The 18,429-nt window shown below is 35.3% G+C and overlaps 1 protein-coding gene and 1 long non-coding RNA gene across 2 annotated transcripts in view; both read right to left on the bottom strand.

Moving 5' to 3' along the window:
* LOC132714728 (methylcrotonoyl-CoA carboxylase subunit alpha, mitochondrial-like) overlaps positions 1-9,744 on the bottom strand; it is a 54,575-nt gene extending 44,831 nt beyond the window's left edge. The window contains exons 1-3 of the mRNA XM_060697647.1: positions 9,589-9,744; positions 4,175-4,218; positions 868-1,001 (exon numbers count right to left, since the gene is read on the bottom strand). Coding sequence (XP_060553630.1) covers positions 868-1,001; positions 4,175-4,218; positions 9,589-9,626 — 216 coding nt within the window. The 5' untranslated portion in view covers positions 9,627-9,744. The remainder of the gene's footprint in view (positions 1-867; positions 1,002-4,174; positions 4,219-9,588) is intronic.
* LOC132714727 (uncharacterized) lies at positions 2,646-4,011 on the bottom strand. The gene is made up of 2 exons (XR_009623596.1): positions 3,237-4,011; positions 2,646-3,085 (listed from the first exon to the last, which is right to left on the bottom strand). It is a non-coding gene; the product is annotated as an uncharacterized LOC132714727 (long non-coding RNA).
* Positions 9,745-18,429: the final 8,685 nt, after the last annotated feature.

Raw genomic sequence — 18,429 nt, 5'->3', positions numbered from 1 at the left:
CCCTAGTTAATCATACGTCATTACAGTAATGGCTGTTTACGCTACATTCATGATTTATAATTTTATTTCCAAAGTTTTTCGTTTCTTTTAAATATAATTAGTATTATTTGTGAATATAATATATGTTTACATCATTGAATGGTTTTAGAAAAAGATAATGTCGATATTCATTGAACAGTAAGTAAAAAAAATCAGCGTTATATTTATATATGTGGTGGGTGGGGTAATGTGGTAATTTCGCAATGAGCGTTCTAATGAGAGACTCATTAGAACGCGGTGTTGAGACATTCGACCCCAACATGAGCGTTTTAATGAGGCTGAAGTGTAAGTGGTTACGCCGACGCAGACGCCGACGCTCGGGTGACTGCAATAGCTCTACTTCATTCTTATCGAATAGTCGAGCTAAAAATACAGACTGGAAATAAAACCTGCTAACAGACAGACAACCAGGTGCATAACAATATAAGCCAAAATTCTTTCAGGTGTTAATAACATTTTTTTCTATTTTTTACTCCTGTGACCTACTTTGAGGCAATCGGCCCCTCCCTCTATTATTATAGAATGAACTTCATTGTTCTCTTTTGTTGTTGTTTTTACAGTTAGATATCGCCCTCACTATCCCTATTTGGTAGTGCAGATGTTGCTTATGTGACTACTCTATTGTTCTCTCTATTGTTCTTTTTTGCCACATGAAAGGAAAATAGCCACATGAATAAATGACATCAAAGAGAAAGTACAGTTACCTATTGTTCCTCTAGCCTAAGTATCCAAGCACAGACAGTGAAGACTGTTCCCTGTATGTCAAAAAATCAAATTAATCCTTAACATTTGTTATGTAATAAAATGAAGTAATATGTAATTACATACCATAGAAACATGTAGGGCATTTCTGTCTGCATCACTGTAAACAGATACAGTCTTAATACCAAGACTTCTAGCTGTCTTTATCACTCTACAAGCTATCTCACCTCTGTTTGCAATCAAAATCTTCTCTATTGATGCTGTAACATCAAAATTGTTGAAGTAATGATAAATTATGAGTAATTTGCAATACTTTTAACTTAAACCTATTTAAATCCCAGCTTGAAAATTTTAATAAAATTTAATAATGTTTTAACTATTCAGTCTGTTTCCTGCATTAACCAATGCTGTTTTGCAAGTATACTGACAGCCCATTCCACTTTCCTCAGTGCTGGGTAGTAAAATAAAACATAGAAAAGAGAGCAAACATGTTTATCAGACTTTGATAGTCAACAAATAATTCAAGTTTAAAGTAAAAACCTTCAAAAAAAGGCAAATATCAAACAAGTCAAACAAGGTAAATAATAATTAAAGCAAACAAGATTGCATTTGTGAAAAAATGCTATGTCATCCCATTGCATTAATACAGCACAAAATAGTAGGAAAGAAGTAGATATTACTAATGCATATGAACTTTGCATCAATGCAGTTGTGTCTAGTGAGTTTGGGGGTCAAGGTCATATATTTCAACATTTCAGATGAAAGACAATGTACAGATGTGTCTAATGTTAAGATACAAAAAGGCCATAGTATAACTGTATTAATCTTAAAAATTCAACTCATTCTTCTTAAATACTATCTTTGCAATTAATCATATTTCTATTTCTGAAAACATAAAAAATCTTTATCTTTGCTCTACCGCCTTATGGGTCTTTATTAAAAGATTTATTTTTCTTTAAATTCCTTTTGGTTGCCATGACAATCAGATTTCTGCATGGAATTAAATTCTATGAACAACTTTGGAGGAACAATCACGTCAAATTTAGTTGAAATTGGTCTAGTTTTTAACAATATTTTTTAAGTTTACTATAATCTATACATTGAACAGACAAACATACATATGCAAACACACACACATGCTCACACGGGCATGCATACTTCAAGGGTACTTGGGTTGAAAATATTACATCAATATAAAACAAGGTTTTTCCATATTCTGTCTGTGTGACCTTTTTTTTTTAACCAGGAGAGCTAACAAGCAAAATTTAATTTTTTGACCTTCAAGATCAAGGTCATTGATGAGTAGAGGTCATAATCAATTTGGTTTTTATAAAGGTCTTGTCGTAAAGATTATTGTTATCTATTCATAAATAAATATAAAGCCAATTATAGCAAAAAATCAAGCAAAATTCAAATATTTGACCAAAGGTCAAGGTAATATATGAGTGAAAGTCAAGTTTTGTCTGCTCAACTTGAATGTCTTGTCCAAAGGGTTTTTGTGTCCAAGTATGAAGGCAATCCATTGAGAAACAAGAAGCGCCGCAATGCGACGAAAACCAGGTTTTCAACGACCAAGTTTTGATGTGACAGGAATCAATAGGTCAAAGTGCACTGAAGTTATTGAGTAGAAGCTGAAAATTCTATTGTAAGCAAATGACCTTGAACTTGCTCCCAGATATCTAAGTGGCAATCCAAAGCTGCCACTCAGCAAGTTTGGTGTCAAAAGGTCAAAGCAAACTCAAGTTATAACATGAAAACTAAATACATTAACCTTGATCACAGACACCTGGGTAGCAATCCCAAGCTGCCTCTTGATATAAGCTACCCATTCATCAAGTTTGGTGTCAATAGGCCAAAGCAAACTCAGGTTTTTGAGCAGAAAGTGAATTGCTATTTTTAGTAACAGTGACCTTGACCTTGATCACAGACACCTGGATAGCAATCCCAAGCTGCCTCTTGATAAAAGCTATCCATACACCAAGTTGGTGTCAATAGACCAAAGCAAACTCAAGTTATTGAGCTGAAACTGAATTTCTATTTTTAGTAACAGTGACCTTGACCTTAATCACAGACACCTGGGTATCAATCCCAAGCTGCCTCTTAATATAAGCTACCAAAACACCAAATTTGGTGTCAATAGGCCAAAGCAAACTCAAATTATTGAGCGGAAACTGAATTTCTATTTTTAGTAACAGTGACCTTGACCTTGATTACAGACACCTGGGTAGCAATCCCAAGCTACCCCTTGATATAAGCTACCCATTCATCAAGTTTGGTGTCAATAGGCCAAAGCAAACTCAAGTTATTGAGCAGAAACTGAATTTCTATTTTTAGTAACAGTGACCTTGACCTTGATCACAGACATCTGGGTAGCAATCCCAAGCTGCCTCTTGATATAAGCTACCCATACACAAAGTTTGGTGTCAATAGGTCAAAGGAAACTCAAGTTATTGAGCAGAAACTGAATTTCTTTTTTTAGTAACAGTGACCTTGACCTTGATCACAGACATCTGGGTAGCAATCCCAAGCTGCCTCTTGATATAAGGTATCCATACACCAAGTTTGGTGTCAATAGGTCAAAGCAAACTCAGGTTATTGAGCGGAAACTGAATTTCTATTTTTAGTAACAGTGACCTTGACCTTGATCACAGACACCTGGGTAGCAATCCCAAGCTGCCTCTTGATATAAGCTATCCATACACCAAGTTTGGTGTCAATAGGCCAAATCAAACTCAAGTTATGGAGCAGAAACTGAATTTCTATTTTTAGTAACAGTGACCTTGACCTTGATCACAGACACCTGGGTAGCAATCCCAAGCTGCGTCTTGATATAAGCTATCCATACACCAAGTTTGGTGTCAATAGGTCAAAACAAACTCAAGTTATTGAGCAGAAACTGAATTTCTATTTTTAGTAACAGTGACCTTGACCTTGATCAAAGACACCTGGGTAGCAATCCCAAGCTGCCTCTTGATATAAGCTATCCATACACCAAGTTTGGTGTCAATAGGCCAAAGCAAACTCAAGTTATTGAGCGGAAACTGAATTTCTATTTTTAGTAACAGTGACCTTGACCTTGATCACAGACACCTGGGTAGCAATCCCAAGCTGCCTCTTGATATAAGCTACCTACACACCAAGTTTGGTGTCAATAGGCCAAAGCAAACTCAAGTTATTGAGCGGAAACCAAAAGTTGACGCCTGCCCGCCCGCCCGCCGACTTCGGCATTACAATAACCCGGTTTTCGTTGAAAACCTGGTTAATAAAAAGATTATGACCAACAATAAATTTTTAGAAGACAACAGCAATGGCATTAGCAATGTCAACGACCACATGACTTTAGCAATTATAAGCTCTTTTATTTTCCTTGAAAAAGTCAAATGCAATGAAATGAAAAAAGTGCCAATGATAAATAATATACATTGTGTATTACCTTTGTTAGAAAAACTTCTGTTCTGTAGAATCTGTATAGAGAGTCTGAAAGTAAGTAACACATCATATATATAAGCTTGGTTCAGGTTACAAAAACAAGATTTTATTTGTGAAAAAAATGATGGTCCACTGCACACAACAATACTAGACAGAAATTGTTCTTTTGTTTCTATAGTGTCTAGTGAACTTTGGGGTCAATGTCATAAATAAAAGACAATGTGCAGATATATTTATTTACTGAATCCAATTTTTTAATTATTTACAATGTAAGGACAAAAGGGCCATGAAAGGCATTTTTTGCTCACCTGAGTTTAAGGGCTCAAAATAACAGAGGACTGATAATATTGATAACTATGGATGAAAGGCAGGCATTATGCCAAAATCTCGGTCAACTGATATTTAAGTTAAAATCTGCATACAGGGCCTTTTCCCCAAAAAAAATTTCTTTAAAATAAGGCAGTTTTCCCCAAAAATTGAATTTACATCAAGTTTTTTCTTCCCCTTTTGCAAATATACCGTGTAATTTTTCCCCAAAATTAAGGGCTGGGCTGCTTCCCCAACCTGTGAAAAAAAGCCCTGGCATATGGAACTGTGCAATAAATAAGGCTTTAATGTTTAAACATTGAATCACATTTGTTATAATTAACATTTGTTAACATTTATAATATTTTTTTACAATTAAATGTAATGAAAATGTTTATTTATTAGAATATCTTATTACCTATAATAATGGAATAAATCATTTTCAAAGAAAAAGAGGATATTTGTTTGTTTGTGTGTAAAACAAAATTTTATTTCATTGAGTGAGCTTAAAAAACAGTATTATCACGAGTGGCCGCATATCAACGAGCGAGAATTAATACTGTTTTTGAAGTTCACGAGAAGAAATAAAACCTGTTTGTAAAAGATATATGCCCCCTATCTGCAGGCAAATAGTCATGTTGCTAGGTTATTGTGACTGACTTTTGACCTAGTGACCAAAAATCAATAGGGGCTATCTACTGGTCATGACTAGTCACTAGGTCTTTGTCACCATAAAGGTTTTGTGCAGCAATTTTATGACAAAGTTATCACAAATCTTACCAAATAATTTAGACATAAATTTTATGAATCATGTAGACCTCCTTAATGACACACTTACAAACTTGCTTGCATGATTTCAGTCGGCCATTTTCCCTAGCCATGTAAGATAACTCCCTGTCCCTGTCTAAAATTCCACCAAATTATTCCCTTTCAAATGAACTCAAAGAAGGGACATTTTAAAAAGACTTTGTATTTATTTATTCGATTTTTTGTTCAAAAACGAACAATTTTTTCTTTACCTTTGTTTAATTTGCTTTCTATCTATATATGGTTCCTATGGTAAACATATGAGTTTTGATGGTAAACAAATGAATTTTCTGAACCGAAAGTAATATATCACACAGCGTTGCTGTCATCACATGTAAACAATACATTAAATCGGTAAGAATATTTAGATATTTGTTTGACTACCTAATTTAGTTTCAAATGGAAAATATTAATATGGAAAACAGCTATGTGTAGTTTATGTGTATTGTTTTAATGTGTTTGTCTGATATTTTAGTTGTAAAAGCCATGTACACTTAGTGTTGCTTCATAGCAACCGAGTTTAAAACTGTCGCTTCATAGCAACCGAGTTTAAAACGTGAGCGGTAACTGAACGAGATATGGCAAAGCGCATGCTCGCGCACTGATTTCCGCTCTATCGAAATACTGCATATACGTATAGCGAAAGTTCGTAAGTGTGACAGCCAATTAGACCTTGATATGTGTATATCAAAAGCATTTTGTTTTATAACTATTCGTTTTATATTAGACTACTCCACAGTGAAGACCACTTGGATTTTTTGGCTTACTTTATAGCCGATGTTCGGTCATATTCCCAATTGAAAATAGTATATTATTTTCTCAATCCACAGGAAAAAATTCCCAATTGAAATTTACAAAATAAACATATTGAATAACAAATCATAAAAACTTTGAAAATAAGGGCTTCTTCACTGTTATGGGGTTTAAATGTTTTAAAATGCTTTGCACATATAATCACTGCAAAATTTAAGTCATGCATATTTTTCCCAATTTTTAACAAAACATTGCTGAAATTCCGAATTCTATGGGAATGGGTCATATTCCCAATTTGTTTGTTTTGGGTTTTACGTCACATCGATACAGTATAGGTCATATCTCGACGTTCCAGCTTTACTGATGGAGGAAGACCTCAGGTGCCCTTCCGTGCATTATTTCAGGCACGAACGGGCACCTGAGTAGAACCACCGATGTTCCGTAAGCTAGCTGGATAGCTTCCTCACATGAAAGAATCCAAAGTCCCTATCGGGATTCGAACCCACAGCGGTGAGGGGCAAGTGGTTTGAAGTCAACGACCTTAACCACTCGGCCAAGGACGCCCCTCATATTCCCAAAATCCTGGAAAAAAAACAAAAAACCTTGGACCGTGAGTAAAATGAGTGTTGAACTGTATCTCAGTATACAGATTTGATTTTCCTTTTTTAAAATGCTTTAATTTAAAGGAAACTGTTTGTTGTAGTAATGAATACAGCATGAATGGATGAAATTGTGCAAACAAAATGAAATTTTTTCATTTACAAGCATGACCAATCTCTCTGCTCTTTTATAACATAAACAGTTACATGAATTTTATTTCAAAAATGAATTTGTGAACAATTGTTTGATTATAGTTTGTTATCCTGTTTCTTTAAAAAAAAATTTAATCCTGGAACTTAATGAGTCACTTGTTCTAATGTAAAAAAAAAGTCAATTTTCCAAAAGGATTTCCAAAAAATGCTTGAACTAGTCAATGGTAATTATTAATAAGTGACAGTTTACAGAATTCCATCACTGTTTCAAGTGGAGAAGGTAATAGTTGCTTGTGGGAAATATACTATTATAGTCCTATAAATATGACGTTGCTTTGAGATATTTTTGCTACTGGGAAAAGCTTGACCGACACCAATTATAACAAGACCATAAGGTCTGATATATTGGACTATAGTTTAACACCGAGACTATCGATTTCCTACAGTTTTGCGTCTAACTGGTTGAGACTGAAAGACGGACAACTATTGTACAGTATGTTATATTAGTTTGTTAAATCGATGGCAGCCGAAATATTGGAACTATCATTCCCAGTGTCTATTCTAGGAATTCAAAAATAGGGGTGATTTTCCCCCCTCTGTTTCAAAAAAGGGGGTGATTTTCAAAATCAAGGGGTGACAATATAAACTGCAAATGCTAAATTAGGCATTAAGTTTACACCGAGGCGTTCAACCGATGAAATAATTAAAACGAAAATATTTATTTAAGGCAGCAGAAGTTGTCCCCCCTTAATTTTTAAACAAAAACAAATTATTATAGAACTGTCGCGATTGATTATAAAGGGATTGACAATACAAACAATCAACCTACCTTTAACGTCTAGATCGTAGTCAAGCTAGGAATTGCCTAATTTTTCTTGATTATTTACTACACTAAAATGGCGCCCAACTGTCATACTTAGCACACTAGTTCTGGTGGGTACGGAACATTCCGTTAATTTTCGTCAACTCCCGTAACCAGAACCATACGGTACTAAATTATTATAATTAGCTTACAGTTACCTCCCTTTGGTTTCGGTGTAAATGTAAACAAAACAACCAAATATAATGCGGGATGGAAGTTTTACGATTTTATTAACGATGCGGGATTTTCACGCACATGATTTTGAATTGTGCACGATCTGTGAAATACTAGCGTGAATCGCGCAATCGTGCATCCTAGAATAGACTCTGAGCTTCTTGCGTTGTTGACACAATTACTTCACGCATGATGCACTGAAATTTGCAAAGCGCGTTTTCTATGACACAGCCATAATCTACCTTAATTGGATATCTTTTCATTAAGTTATAAGCGCTATACCGTTTAAATCGGCAAAAATTGTTTGAGTATCCTAAATTTGTTTATTTCCGGTAAATGTATAAATTGCTAACCTATTCTGTAGTGTTATAGGCACATTTTCTATCCCATTTTTAACCATTCTACAATCAGTCACCATATCTGGGATTTAGACATGTACGGTCTGGACTCTGGGTAAACAAATGATTTTTGTAAGTGGCCAAAATATCAAAGTTTCTGATATAAACAGATGTCTGACAGTTTAAATGTTTTAATCAATTTAATGCAAATAAGCCTTGGTTCTTTCTTTAAAGAAGATTTTTCGTTCAGTGAGAAACTGAAGTTAACATGTGAAATCAAATAGTTCCAAAATGTACTTTTTTAGAATTTACTTCCTTCATAATTTCAAATGACCCCAATTTTTTTATACAGAGGGTCACAAATGACAGCAAATAAAGTTTCCTTTTAAAAGGAAAGGCTTGCACAGTTGTGCCTTCATCCCAACCCTTTAAAAAATTTTTGTTTTGTTTTTTGGAAAAACGAATAGATATCTATTTTTTGTCAAAACGATTTGAAATCTATTCTCTATTGTATAAAACTAATAAAGAAAATGATCAATCGTAAAACGTGGATACTGAAGGGAAACAAGTGTGCACATTTCATTTCCCCTTTTTCGCAGAGAAATCATTCGTTTGCTTTACAGACAAGTAAATGCACTAAAATACTTCGTTACGTGGTACCAATATAATAAGCATGTATCAACTATGTTACACGATCAATACGATGCGCTATCTGTAGTTTAGCACGTGGCAAGGTTAATGATATGCATGGGCTAATTTTAGATTACCTCACCAAGAAGTTGAATTGCGTTCAGTAGATCTAAATATAACTCGACCATGCATGATTTGGTAAGCAGGACCGACCTTGAAGACGGAATACTACTCTATTGTATAAAACTAATACAGACAAAAAAAACAATTATAAAAGAAACTAACTTTTGCGTCTTGAAAAACAATTGAAACGGAACAGTTTCGTTTATAATTTATAACGGTTTAAACCGATAAATCGAGTAAAAATAGAAATCCTATTTATATAAACTGGGATTACCGAAGTAACTAAAATAGCTTAGATTTCCGTAATATTACTTCGTCTGATTCCGCAGTATGACGGAATCGCCCGAATTGTCACGATTGCAATCGGAACTACATCGGCTATTATCTTTAATCCGAAGAGTGACGGAAAAGGCCGAAAAGTGGCGATTAGCACGATTGCAGCTGGTTTCCAGTTCAATCATGCACCAACAGATGTAAGCAGGAAACCACCTAACCGGAACAAGTTTTCCATATGAAATGGCTTGCAGCCGTGGCTGCAAGCCAAAAATCTAGTCTGGCAGTTCTCTAAACTCTGGATCTATCCGCTTTCTTTGACTATCCGAATGTATTACACCGTATCAAGGTCAAGTTTTAATGGATAATGGTGAAAGTCTAGTTCATAAACAACACTTACCTGTTAAATTTTGACAGTGGGTTAATGATTGCATTCATTTTGACTCAGTGACAATATGAATGAAGGCTTTCTTATTAATGAAATCAATTATAATTTACATGAAAACGAATTTTCTTGACTGGCTGGCAGACACTTCTGAAAACTGGCGAAAAGGACTTCCAACTACCACCAAGTATAGCACAATCTTGCACGCATGGTAAAGCATAACATTTTGAATGCGTATTTGAAAAGTTCTGATGATGTTATGCTTCTTTTGTTTTGCAAATTGTTTAATATTATTCTTGACTCTGGTATATTTCCCGAGATATGGAGTTAAGGAGTGATTTTACCATTGTAGGGGATGTAAATGACCCTGATAATACAGATCGAGGCATACACCTATAAAAAGTTATTTTTATTAATTAAACCACGGATGTCAATTAAAGTCCGTGATTAAACTCTTTACAATATAATAGATCATATATTCTCTCTGATTTTCATTTACCAAGGGGTAAAAATCTATATCGTTGTATAAAGCGTAATTTCTAGAGCTGTTATTGCAGAAACTGATCAAGAATGATATTAATGGTAATTATTTGAAAAGTTTGCATAATATGTATGATGAAGCAAAGTAAAGTGTAAAAGCTGCTAATAAGCTTTCCAGTTTTTTGCAGTTTATATGTCTGACAAATATGCTGGTCTATATATACACTTGCTGATGATTTGAAAAACTTATTAAGTAATGAGAACTTAGAAGTAGTTTTAAACTCTTTCTGCTCCGATATGCTGATGATACTGTCGTTTTAGCAGAACATGCAGATGAGCTTCAGTCTGCATTAAATGCTATGCTAGAATATTGTAATGTTTAGAATATAAAAGTGAACTTTGCAAAAACAAAGGTTATAATATTTTCTAGGGACAGGAATCGTAGGGAAGATATATGCACCTCAATTTTCTTCTTGATCAGTTTCAGCTTAAATTTTACAAAATTATACTGAACCTCAAGCAAAGCACTCCTAATTGTTTCTTGCATATCAGACAGGATTTTCTTGCATATCAGACAGGATTATCTACCGTTTACACCGGTGCTTACACCCCTCATGTAATACAAGTCGCGTGCTTTAAAAGACGTCATTGCCGCGCTCCTTTTATGAATGAATTGCGTTCTTATCTGATTAAATAAAAAAAAAACTTTTTGTTAAATTTTGTTTTGAAAACTATCTAGAATAATAAAAAATGGTCTAACTAAGAAAATAAGTCCGACCATAATATCTTTTATTGAGTCATTAATGCTGTACAGACGTTTAAATTTAAGAGTTGTTTACGTGACGTCACAATATAGCGCCAAACAGCGCGTGCAAAACAGAACGTAAATATATTCTGCGCGCTGTACAATGCAGTTGCGTAGCAAACAAGGGTGTTCGTTACCATTTTTCTTTGATAATGAAATTAAATCAAAAGGTTATTTTTTTTTATTTTTCCGTGAAATATGGTATATATTTTCACTCAACATGATAAAATGCCACATATTTTCAAGAGCCGTGACTTTTCACTCGCCATCCCGGCTCGTGAAAATATGTGACATTTTATCATGTTTCGTGAAAACATATTCCATATTTCACGAAAAACGAAAAAATATCCTCTTAGTATATAAATTCTCCTGATTGAAAAACACTTATACATTAAGCCTGGAAAAAATAAAGAAAGAAAGAAAAAAAAGAGAGAAAAGACTGGGCTTTTGCCTTCTTTAATGTTCCATTTAATTTAAGTTTTTTTTCATCATCTGCCGTTTTTTATTGTCCCTTTTATTTGCACTTGCGTTATAAGCTCCTTCATCTTTACTTGCTTCTGTATTATAATTTTCGTTATCAGTTCCGGCATATTCATTTTCCTTCATACTAGATATTATTTTCCTCTTTACTAAACATATCATTATCAGTTCGTTGATTTTCATTTTCTATCTCCATTGGAAATTTTGTTATCAGTTCCTGCATTGGAGTTTTCCTCTGTATTAGAATGTTCGTTATCAGTTCCTTGATTTTCATTTTCCTCTACATTAGAAATTTCGTTATTAGTTACTGCATCGGAATTTTCTTCCTTATTAGAATTTCCTTTGTCAGTTACTGCATTTGTATTTGTCTTTGTATTTAAATTTTCGTTATCAGTTTCTGCATTGGAATTTTCTTCTATATAAGAATTATCGTAATCATTTCCTGCATTTTCATTTTCATCTGTATTAGAATCGTTATCATTATCTGTACTTTCTTTAACCTCTGTATTTGAATTATCAGATTCTAGAGATGAAATGATTTTATTCTGTGCCTAAAATGTATAAAGAACATACCAATGATTGAAAATTCAGAAATTTTTCGTTTATGTAATAAAAACAACATTCTAACAATATCGGAAATGTTTCTATATAAACAAAGAAGGCCCGAAGCGTGCATTTTTCTACAACAATGCACTCGCCGTTCTTATTATCTCCCTGTGTATTTTCACATTGGGGGCGCCATTTTGTTTGAAAAATCTGATAAATAAAAAACATTTTTTTGCCGAATTTTGTTGTGAAAACTATCTAGAATGGAGAAAATGGTCTAACTAAGAAAATGAATCCGAACACCAATATCTTCAATACTTTACTTAAAGCTGTACAGACGTTTAAAGTGTTGTTTACGTGTCGTCACAATGTAGCGCCAAACAGCACGTGCAAAACAGTATGTGAGAAGTTAGCAGTGAACAGTGAGCTAAGCAAAAAGGCATTTCAATTTATATAGGGAAGGTAATGATCTGCTGTAATGCTCAGCTGTTTTGGGCATCTAGCAGGGCATTCCTAAATATAGTGTAAAAATGCTCTGTGTCTTGGCAATCTAGCAGAGCATTCCTACCTTTAGTGAAAAAATGCTCTGCTGGAACGCTCAGCTGGCTAGGCAATCTAGCAGTGCATTACTAAATATAGTGTTAAAATGCTCTGCTGGAATGCTCAGCTGGCTAGCTAAGCTGGCTAGGTAATCTAGCAGGGCATTACTAAATATAGTGAACAAATGCTCTGCTCAAATGCTAAGCTGGCTAGGCAATCTAGCAGGGCATTACTAAATATAGTGTAAAAATGCTCTGGTGGAATGCTAAGCTGCTAGGCAATCTAGCAGAGCATTACAAAATATAGTGTAAAAATGCTCTGCTGGAATGCTAAGCTGGCTAGGCAATCTAGCAGGGCATTACTAAATAAAGTGTTAAAATGCTCTGCAGGAATGCTCAGCTGGCTAGGCACTATAGCAGAGCATTCCTTAATATAGTGAAAAAATGCTCTGGTGGAATGCTCAGCTGGCTAGGCAATCTAGCAGAGCATTACTAGATATAGTGTAAAAATGCTCTGCTGGAATGCTCAGCTGGCTAGGCACTATAGCAGAGCATTCCTTAATATAGTGAAAAAATGCTCTGGTGGAATGCTCAGCTGGCTAGGCAATCTAGCAGGGCATTACTAAATATGGTGTAAAAATGCTCTGCTGGAATGCTAAGCTGGCTAGGCAATCTAGCAGGACATTACTAAATATAGTGTAAAAATGCTCTGCTGGAATGCTAAGCTGGCTAGGCAATCTAGCAGGGCATTCCTAAAAATAGTGAAAAATGCTCTGCTGGAATGCTAAGCTGGCTAGGCGATCTAGCAGAGCATTACTAAATGAAGTGTAAAAATGCTCTGCTGGAATGCTAAGCTGGGTATGCAATCTAGCAGGACATTACTAAATATAGTGTAAAAATGCTCTGCTGGAATGCTAAGCTGGCTAGGCAATCTAGCAGAGCATTACTAAATATAGTGAACAAATGCTTTTCTGGAATGCTAAGCTGGCTTGGCAATCTAGCGGGGCATTCCTAAATATAGTGTAAAAATGCTCTGCTCGAATGCTAAACTGGCTAGGCAATCTGGCGGGGCATTACTAAATATAGTGTTAAAGTGCTCTGCATGAATGCTCAGCTGGCTAGGCACTATAGCAAAGCATTCCTTAATATAGTGAAAAAATGCTCTGGTGGAATGCTCAGCTGGCTAGGCAATCTAGCAGAACATTACTAGATATAGTGTAAAAATGTTCTGCTGGAATGCTCAGCTGGCTAGGCACTATAGCAGAGCATTACTTAATATAGTGAAAAAATGCTCTGGTGGAATGCTGAGCTGGCTAGGCAATCTAGCAGGGCATTACTAAATATGGTGTAAAAATGCTCTGGTGGAATGCTAAGCTGGCTAGGCAATCTAGCAGGGCATTCCGAAATATAGTTAAAAAATGCTCTGGTGGAATGCTCAGTTGGCAGACTGATTCTGAGTTCCAGGATTTATTGTTGCCAAAGTTTTATTGACATTTTCGACTTCTAGGCAATTCTGAGGCACTCGCAGACTTTCAGGAATTTTGATGCCAATGCTGATATTGACAATTAAGACTTCTAGGGACCCTCATGAGTCCATTTTGGTCGTCTGCGACTGATTCTTGGCCACTCGCAGACTTTCAGGAATGGTTGGTGCCAATGGAAATAATCATATTTTTGATTTCTAGGGACTTTTAAGAGTCCATTTCATTGGCCTGCAGCGTATTGTTGGACACTCGCAGACTTTCAGGAAAGTTTGGTGCCAATAGAGATGATGGCAATTTTTACTTCTAGTGACCCGCCAGAGTCCATTTTTATCGTCTGCGACTGATTCTGGGACATTCGCAGACTTTCAGGAATCTCTGGTGCCAATGGAGATAATGACATTTTTGACTTCTAGCGACCCACCAGAGTTCATTTTCGCTGGTCTGCGACTGATTTTTGGATACTTGCAGACTTTCAGGAATTTTGATGCTAATGAGATAATGACATTTCTGAACTTTTAGGGAACCGCCAGAGTACATTTCTTGGGTCTGCGACTGATTCCTTGAGACTCGCAGACTTTCAGGATGTTTAGTGCCATTGCAGATCATTACTTTTTACTTTTAAGGACCCCTTAGTCATAAGCAGAGCATTTTTACCCTAAAATGTCATTATCTGCATTAGCACCAAACATTCCTGAAAGTCTGCAAGTGCCTAATAATCAGTCGCAAACCAACGAAATAGACTCTGGATGGTCAAAAATGTCATAAATTGTAATTATCTCTATTGGCACCCAACAAACTCCTGAAAGTCTGTGACTGCCAAGATTAAGTCGCAGACCAAAAAAAAAATGGATCCTGGATGGTCCTAGAAGTAAAAAATGTCATTATCTGTCTTGACATCAAAAATTCCTGAAAGTCTGTGAGTGCCTCAGAATCAGTCGTAGACCAAAAAAAAAATGGATTCAGAAAGGTCCCAATAAGTCAGAAATATCATTTTCTGCATTGACACCAAAATTCCTGAAAGTCTGCGAGTGACTCAGAATCAGTCGCAGACCAACGACAATAGACTCAGGAGGTCCTTTTGAAGTAAAAATGTCATTATCTCATTGGCACCAAAATTTTTCTGAAAGTCTGCGATTGTTCCAGAAACATTCGCAGACCAACGAAATGGACTCTGGTATGGTCCTAAAAAATTCACAAATGTCATTATCTGCATTAACACCAAAAATTCCTGAATGTCTGCGATCGTCCCAGAATCAGTCGGGGGCGGAGACCCAAAGAAATAGGACACTTGAGGTCCGTTAGAAGTCAAAATGTCATTATTGCATTGGCACTAAATATTTCAGAAAGTCTACGAGTGCCAAATAATCAGTTGCAGACCAACGAAATTATACTTTATTTAAGAATGCCCTGCTAGTTTGCTAGACAGCTCAGCATTCCGGCAGAACATTTTTACACTAATTTTCAGAATGCTTGCTGGATTGCCTAGCCAGCTGAGCATTTTTAAACACTATATTTAGGAATGCGCCTGCTAGATTGCTTAGCTAGCTGAGCATACCAGCAGAGCATTTTTCGCACTATATTTTGGAACGCTCTGCTAGATTGCTTAGCCAGCTGAGCTTGCCAGCAGAACATTTTAACACTATATTTAGGAATGCTCTGCTGGATTGCCTAGCCAGCTGAGCATTTTTAACACTATATTAAGGAATGCCCTTCTAGATTGCGTAGTCAGCTGAGCAATTCAGCAGAGCATTTTTACACTATATTTTGGAATGACCCGCTAGATTGCTTAGCCAGCTTAGCATAACAGCTAAGCATTTTTACACTATATTTAGGAATGCCCTGCTAGATTGCCTAGCAAGCTGAGCATACCAGCAGATCATGTTTACACTATATTTTGGAATGCCCCGCTAGATTGCTTAGCCAGCTGAGCATAACAGCGGAGCTTTTTACAACTTTATTTTGAAATGCCCTGCTAGATTGCTTAGCCAGCTGAGTATAACAGCAGAGTATTTTTTACACTATATTTAGGAATGCCCTGCTAGATTGCCTAGCCAGCTGATCATACCAGCAGAGCATTTTTACGCTATATTTTGGAACGCCCCGCTAGATTGCCTAGCCAGCTGAGCATACCAGCAGAGCATTTTTTACACTATATTAAGTAATGGCCTGCTAGATAGCTTACCCAGCTGAGCATACCAGCAAAGCATTTCTTAACACTATATTTTGGAAATGCTCTGCTAGATTGCTTACCAGCTGAGCATAACAGCAGATCATTGATTCCCTATATAAATCGTAATGCCCCTTTTTGCTTAGCTCACTGTTAACTGCTAACTTTCACATACTGCAAAAACAATCAAATCAAGTACGCTAGATGTTAATGTCGCAAACGAGTTAAGTTTTACATTTATTTCGCTTTTAATAACTTGTATTTCGCTTGAAAAAAATTATAGAGTGAAAATAAAATAAACAAACAAATTTTTATATTCGTTATTCTCAAAATGTTTCTACACAACGGTAGATTTAACGACAGTTTTTTTTTTCAACCACTGGAACAGCCTTTAAAGACCGTTTCTATTGGAAACTCTAAGGCGAAAAACAAATTTAACCACCAAACATAAAGTCCAAACTTGATAAAAATAATTTAATTTTTCTTGACGAGTAAGAATGGAAACATATATTAATTCTTCGTGCATTATATAGAGGATATTTGTTTAGTTCAGTGTAAGATCTGAATATATTTCACCGAGTGAGCACCAAAAGGTATATAAAAATATATCATAAAAATATATCATAAAATATGAGTTTTTGGTGGTCACAAGGTGAAATATATTTCAATCTTACACTAAACTAAACAAATTTTCTTTTTATTACATGCACAGAAACGTTTTAAAAAGAAATTAAACCTAATACTGAATGAAAAACGCGCCAAATAATAATACAACGTGACGTCATTTACGACGTGACGTCATTAAGTTGGTACCAAGTACTGTGCACGCTGGTATCAATCTCCTACACAGTGATCTCCCCTTACAGCAGGATTAGATCTCTGCCATCACAACATTTTCGTCAAGATTTTTGACGATATGAATTTTTTCAATTTTTACATTTATTTTAAAAAGTAAACACGGTTTTGCTAATGTTTTAAGAAAATATAACAGACGTAGGTACAAAAAGTAAAAAAAAAAAACAGAAAGAGAAAAATGACGTTAGATTTTCTATGTAACGGTCGATATTTACATTTGAATTTCGACGTTACGTCATGTGACTTTCATCATCATGTGACGTCTGTGAAGGCAGTGATTACAATTCTGCCAAGGGAAGTAATCAGTGTGAGGAGTTTGCGCTGGTATTTCACTGAAACAACGTAAGGGGCTTAAATTCAAAACAGTGAAATTATCAAAGTGGTAATTTCACTGTTTCAAACAGTGAAATTACCAGTTTTATATCACTGATATATTTCTATAAACCACCGAAAAGCATGTAATAATGTATAATAATGCACGTTTTTTGTTCAAATGCTTTGTAATTAATCACTCAGGCCTTCGTGATTATTAGACGCCGCTTGCAAGCGGCGTCTAGTAGATATGCATTTGTCCATACAGCAATGGGGAAAATTGATTTTGTGTATTTTTTTGTTTTAACAAATTCACACTGTTCTCAAATTTTCTAATAAAAATAGCTTTTCTGGTGTACAACATGTCACGGAGCTTTAAGGGATTTGAATAAACGTCTAACTGAAATTATAATGCCATGTTTGAATCTCATATTCTTTTTATCATTATCTAATTTTTATCTACATTGGCTCGTCGGAACGATTTTGTGATTGGTGCGGGCCAATTTGGTTGGTTTAGCCAGAATCTAGGGGGAGTACGGGGGCATGCTCCCCCGGAAATTTGTTTTTATTTCTAGGGATGCTCTCAGGGGCGTTTCCTATATATTTGGCACAGTTTACAGCCTGCCGCTAGTATATGTTATAGTAATATGTCAACGATTTTTTACAGATTTAAGTGCGTCGTAAGTTTTAAGGGTGACATTTAAGGTTCGCATAACGGACGAACAGGTGTAGATCTACATAAAATAAATGAATACATGTAATTGATATTTGGCAAATGAAAAAAATAAACAATAACTGATGTTGTTATAATTCTTTAGATGCATTTTATCTGATAATTATAAATAAACAAATTCAAGACATATTACAGTACGTGGATTATTGTTTTACAAAATCAGACAATGGTATAAGCTTAAATAACAATCGATGACATGATGGAAGAATAGTACAAATTACGAGTTAACAATAACCACTTTTTGTTTAGCAGTCACTTGTATTTTTGTTCACAATAATCTTTCACAACACAGAGTCTCATTTTAAAAAAAATATGTAAATTTTCAAAAACACATCACCGTCGTTCTCTAGTGGTCATGAACTCATCGGCAATTACACGTAACTTGAGTGAATCTGTTTCTGTACTTATGAATAATGACTTGTAACACATTAGATTGTTTCAAACGTACTTGAGAC

The sequence above is a fragment of the Ruditapes philippinarum genome, unplaced genomic scaffold (genome assembly GCF_026571515.1).
Source record: "Ruditapes philippinarum isolate M1 unplaced genomic scaffold, ASM2657151v2 ctg1143_1_1_1_1, whole genome shotgun sequence".
NCBI lineage: Eukaryota > Metazoa > Mollusca > Bivalvia > Venerida > Veneridae > Ruditapes > Ruditapes philippinarum.
The sequence above is the reverse complement of the archived record's forward strand: the minus strand, read 5'-3'. Positions and strand labels throughout refer to the sequence as shown.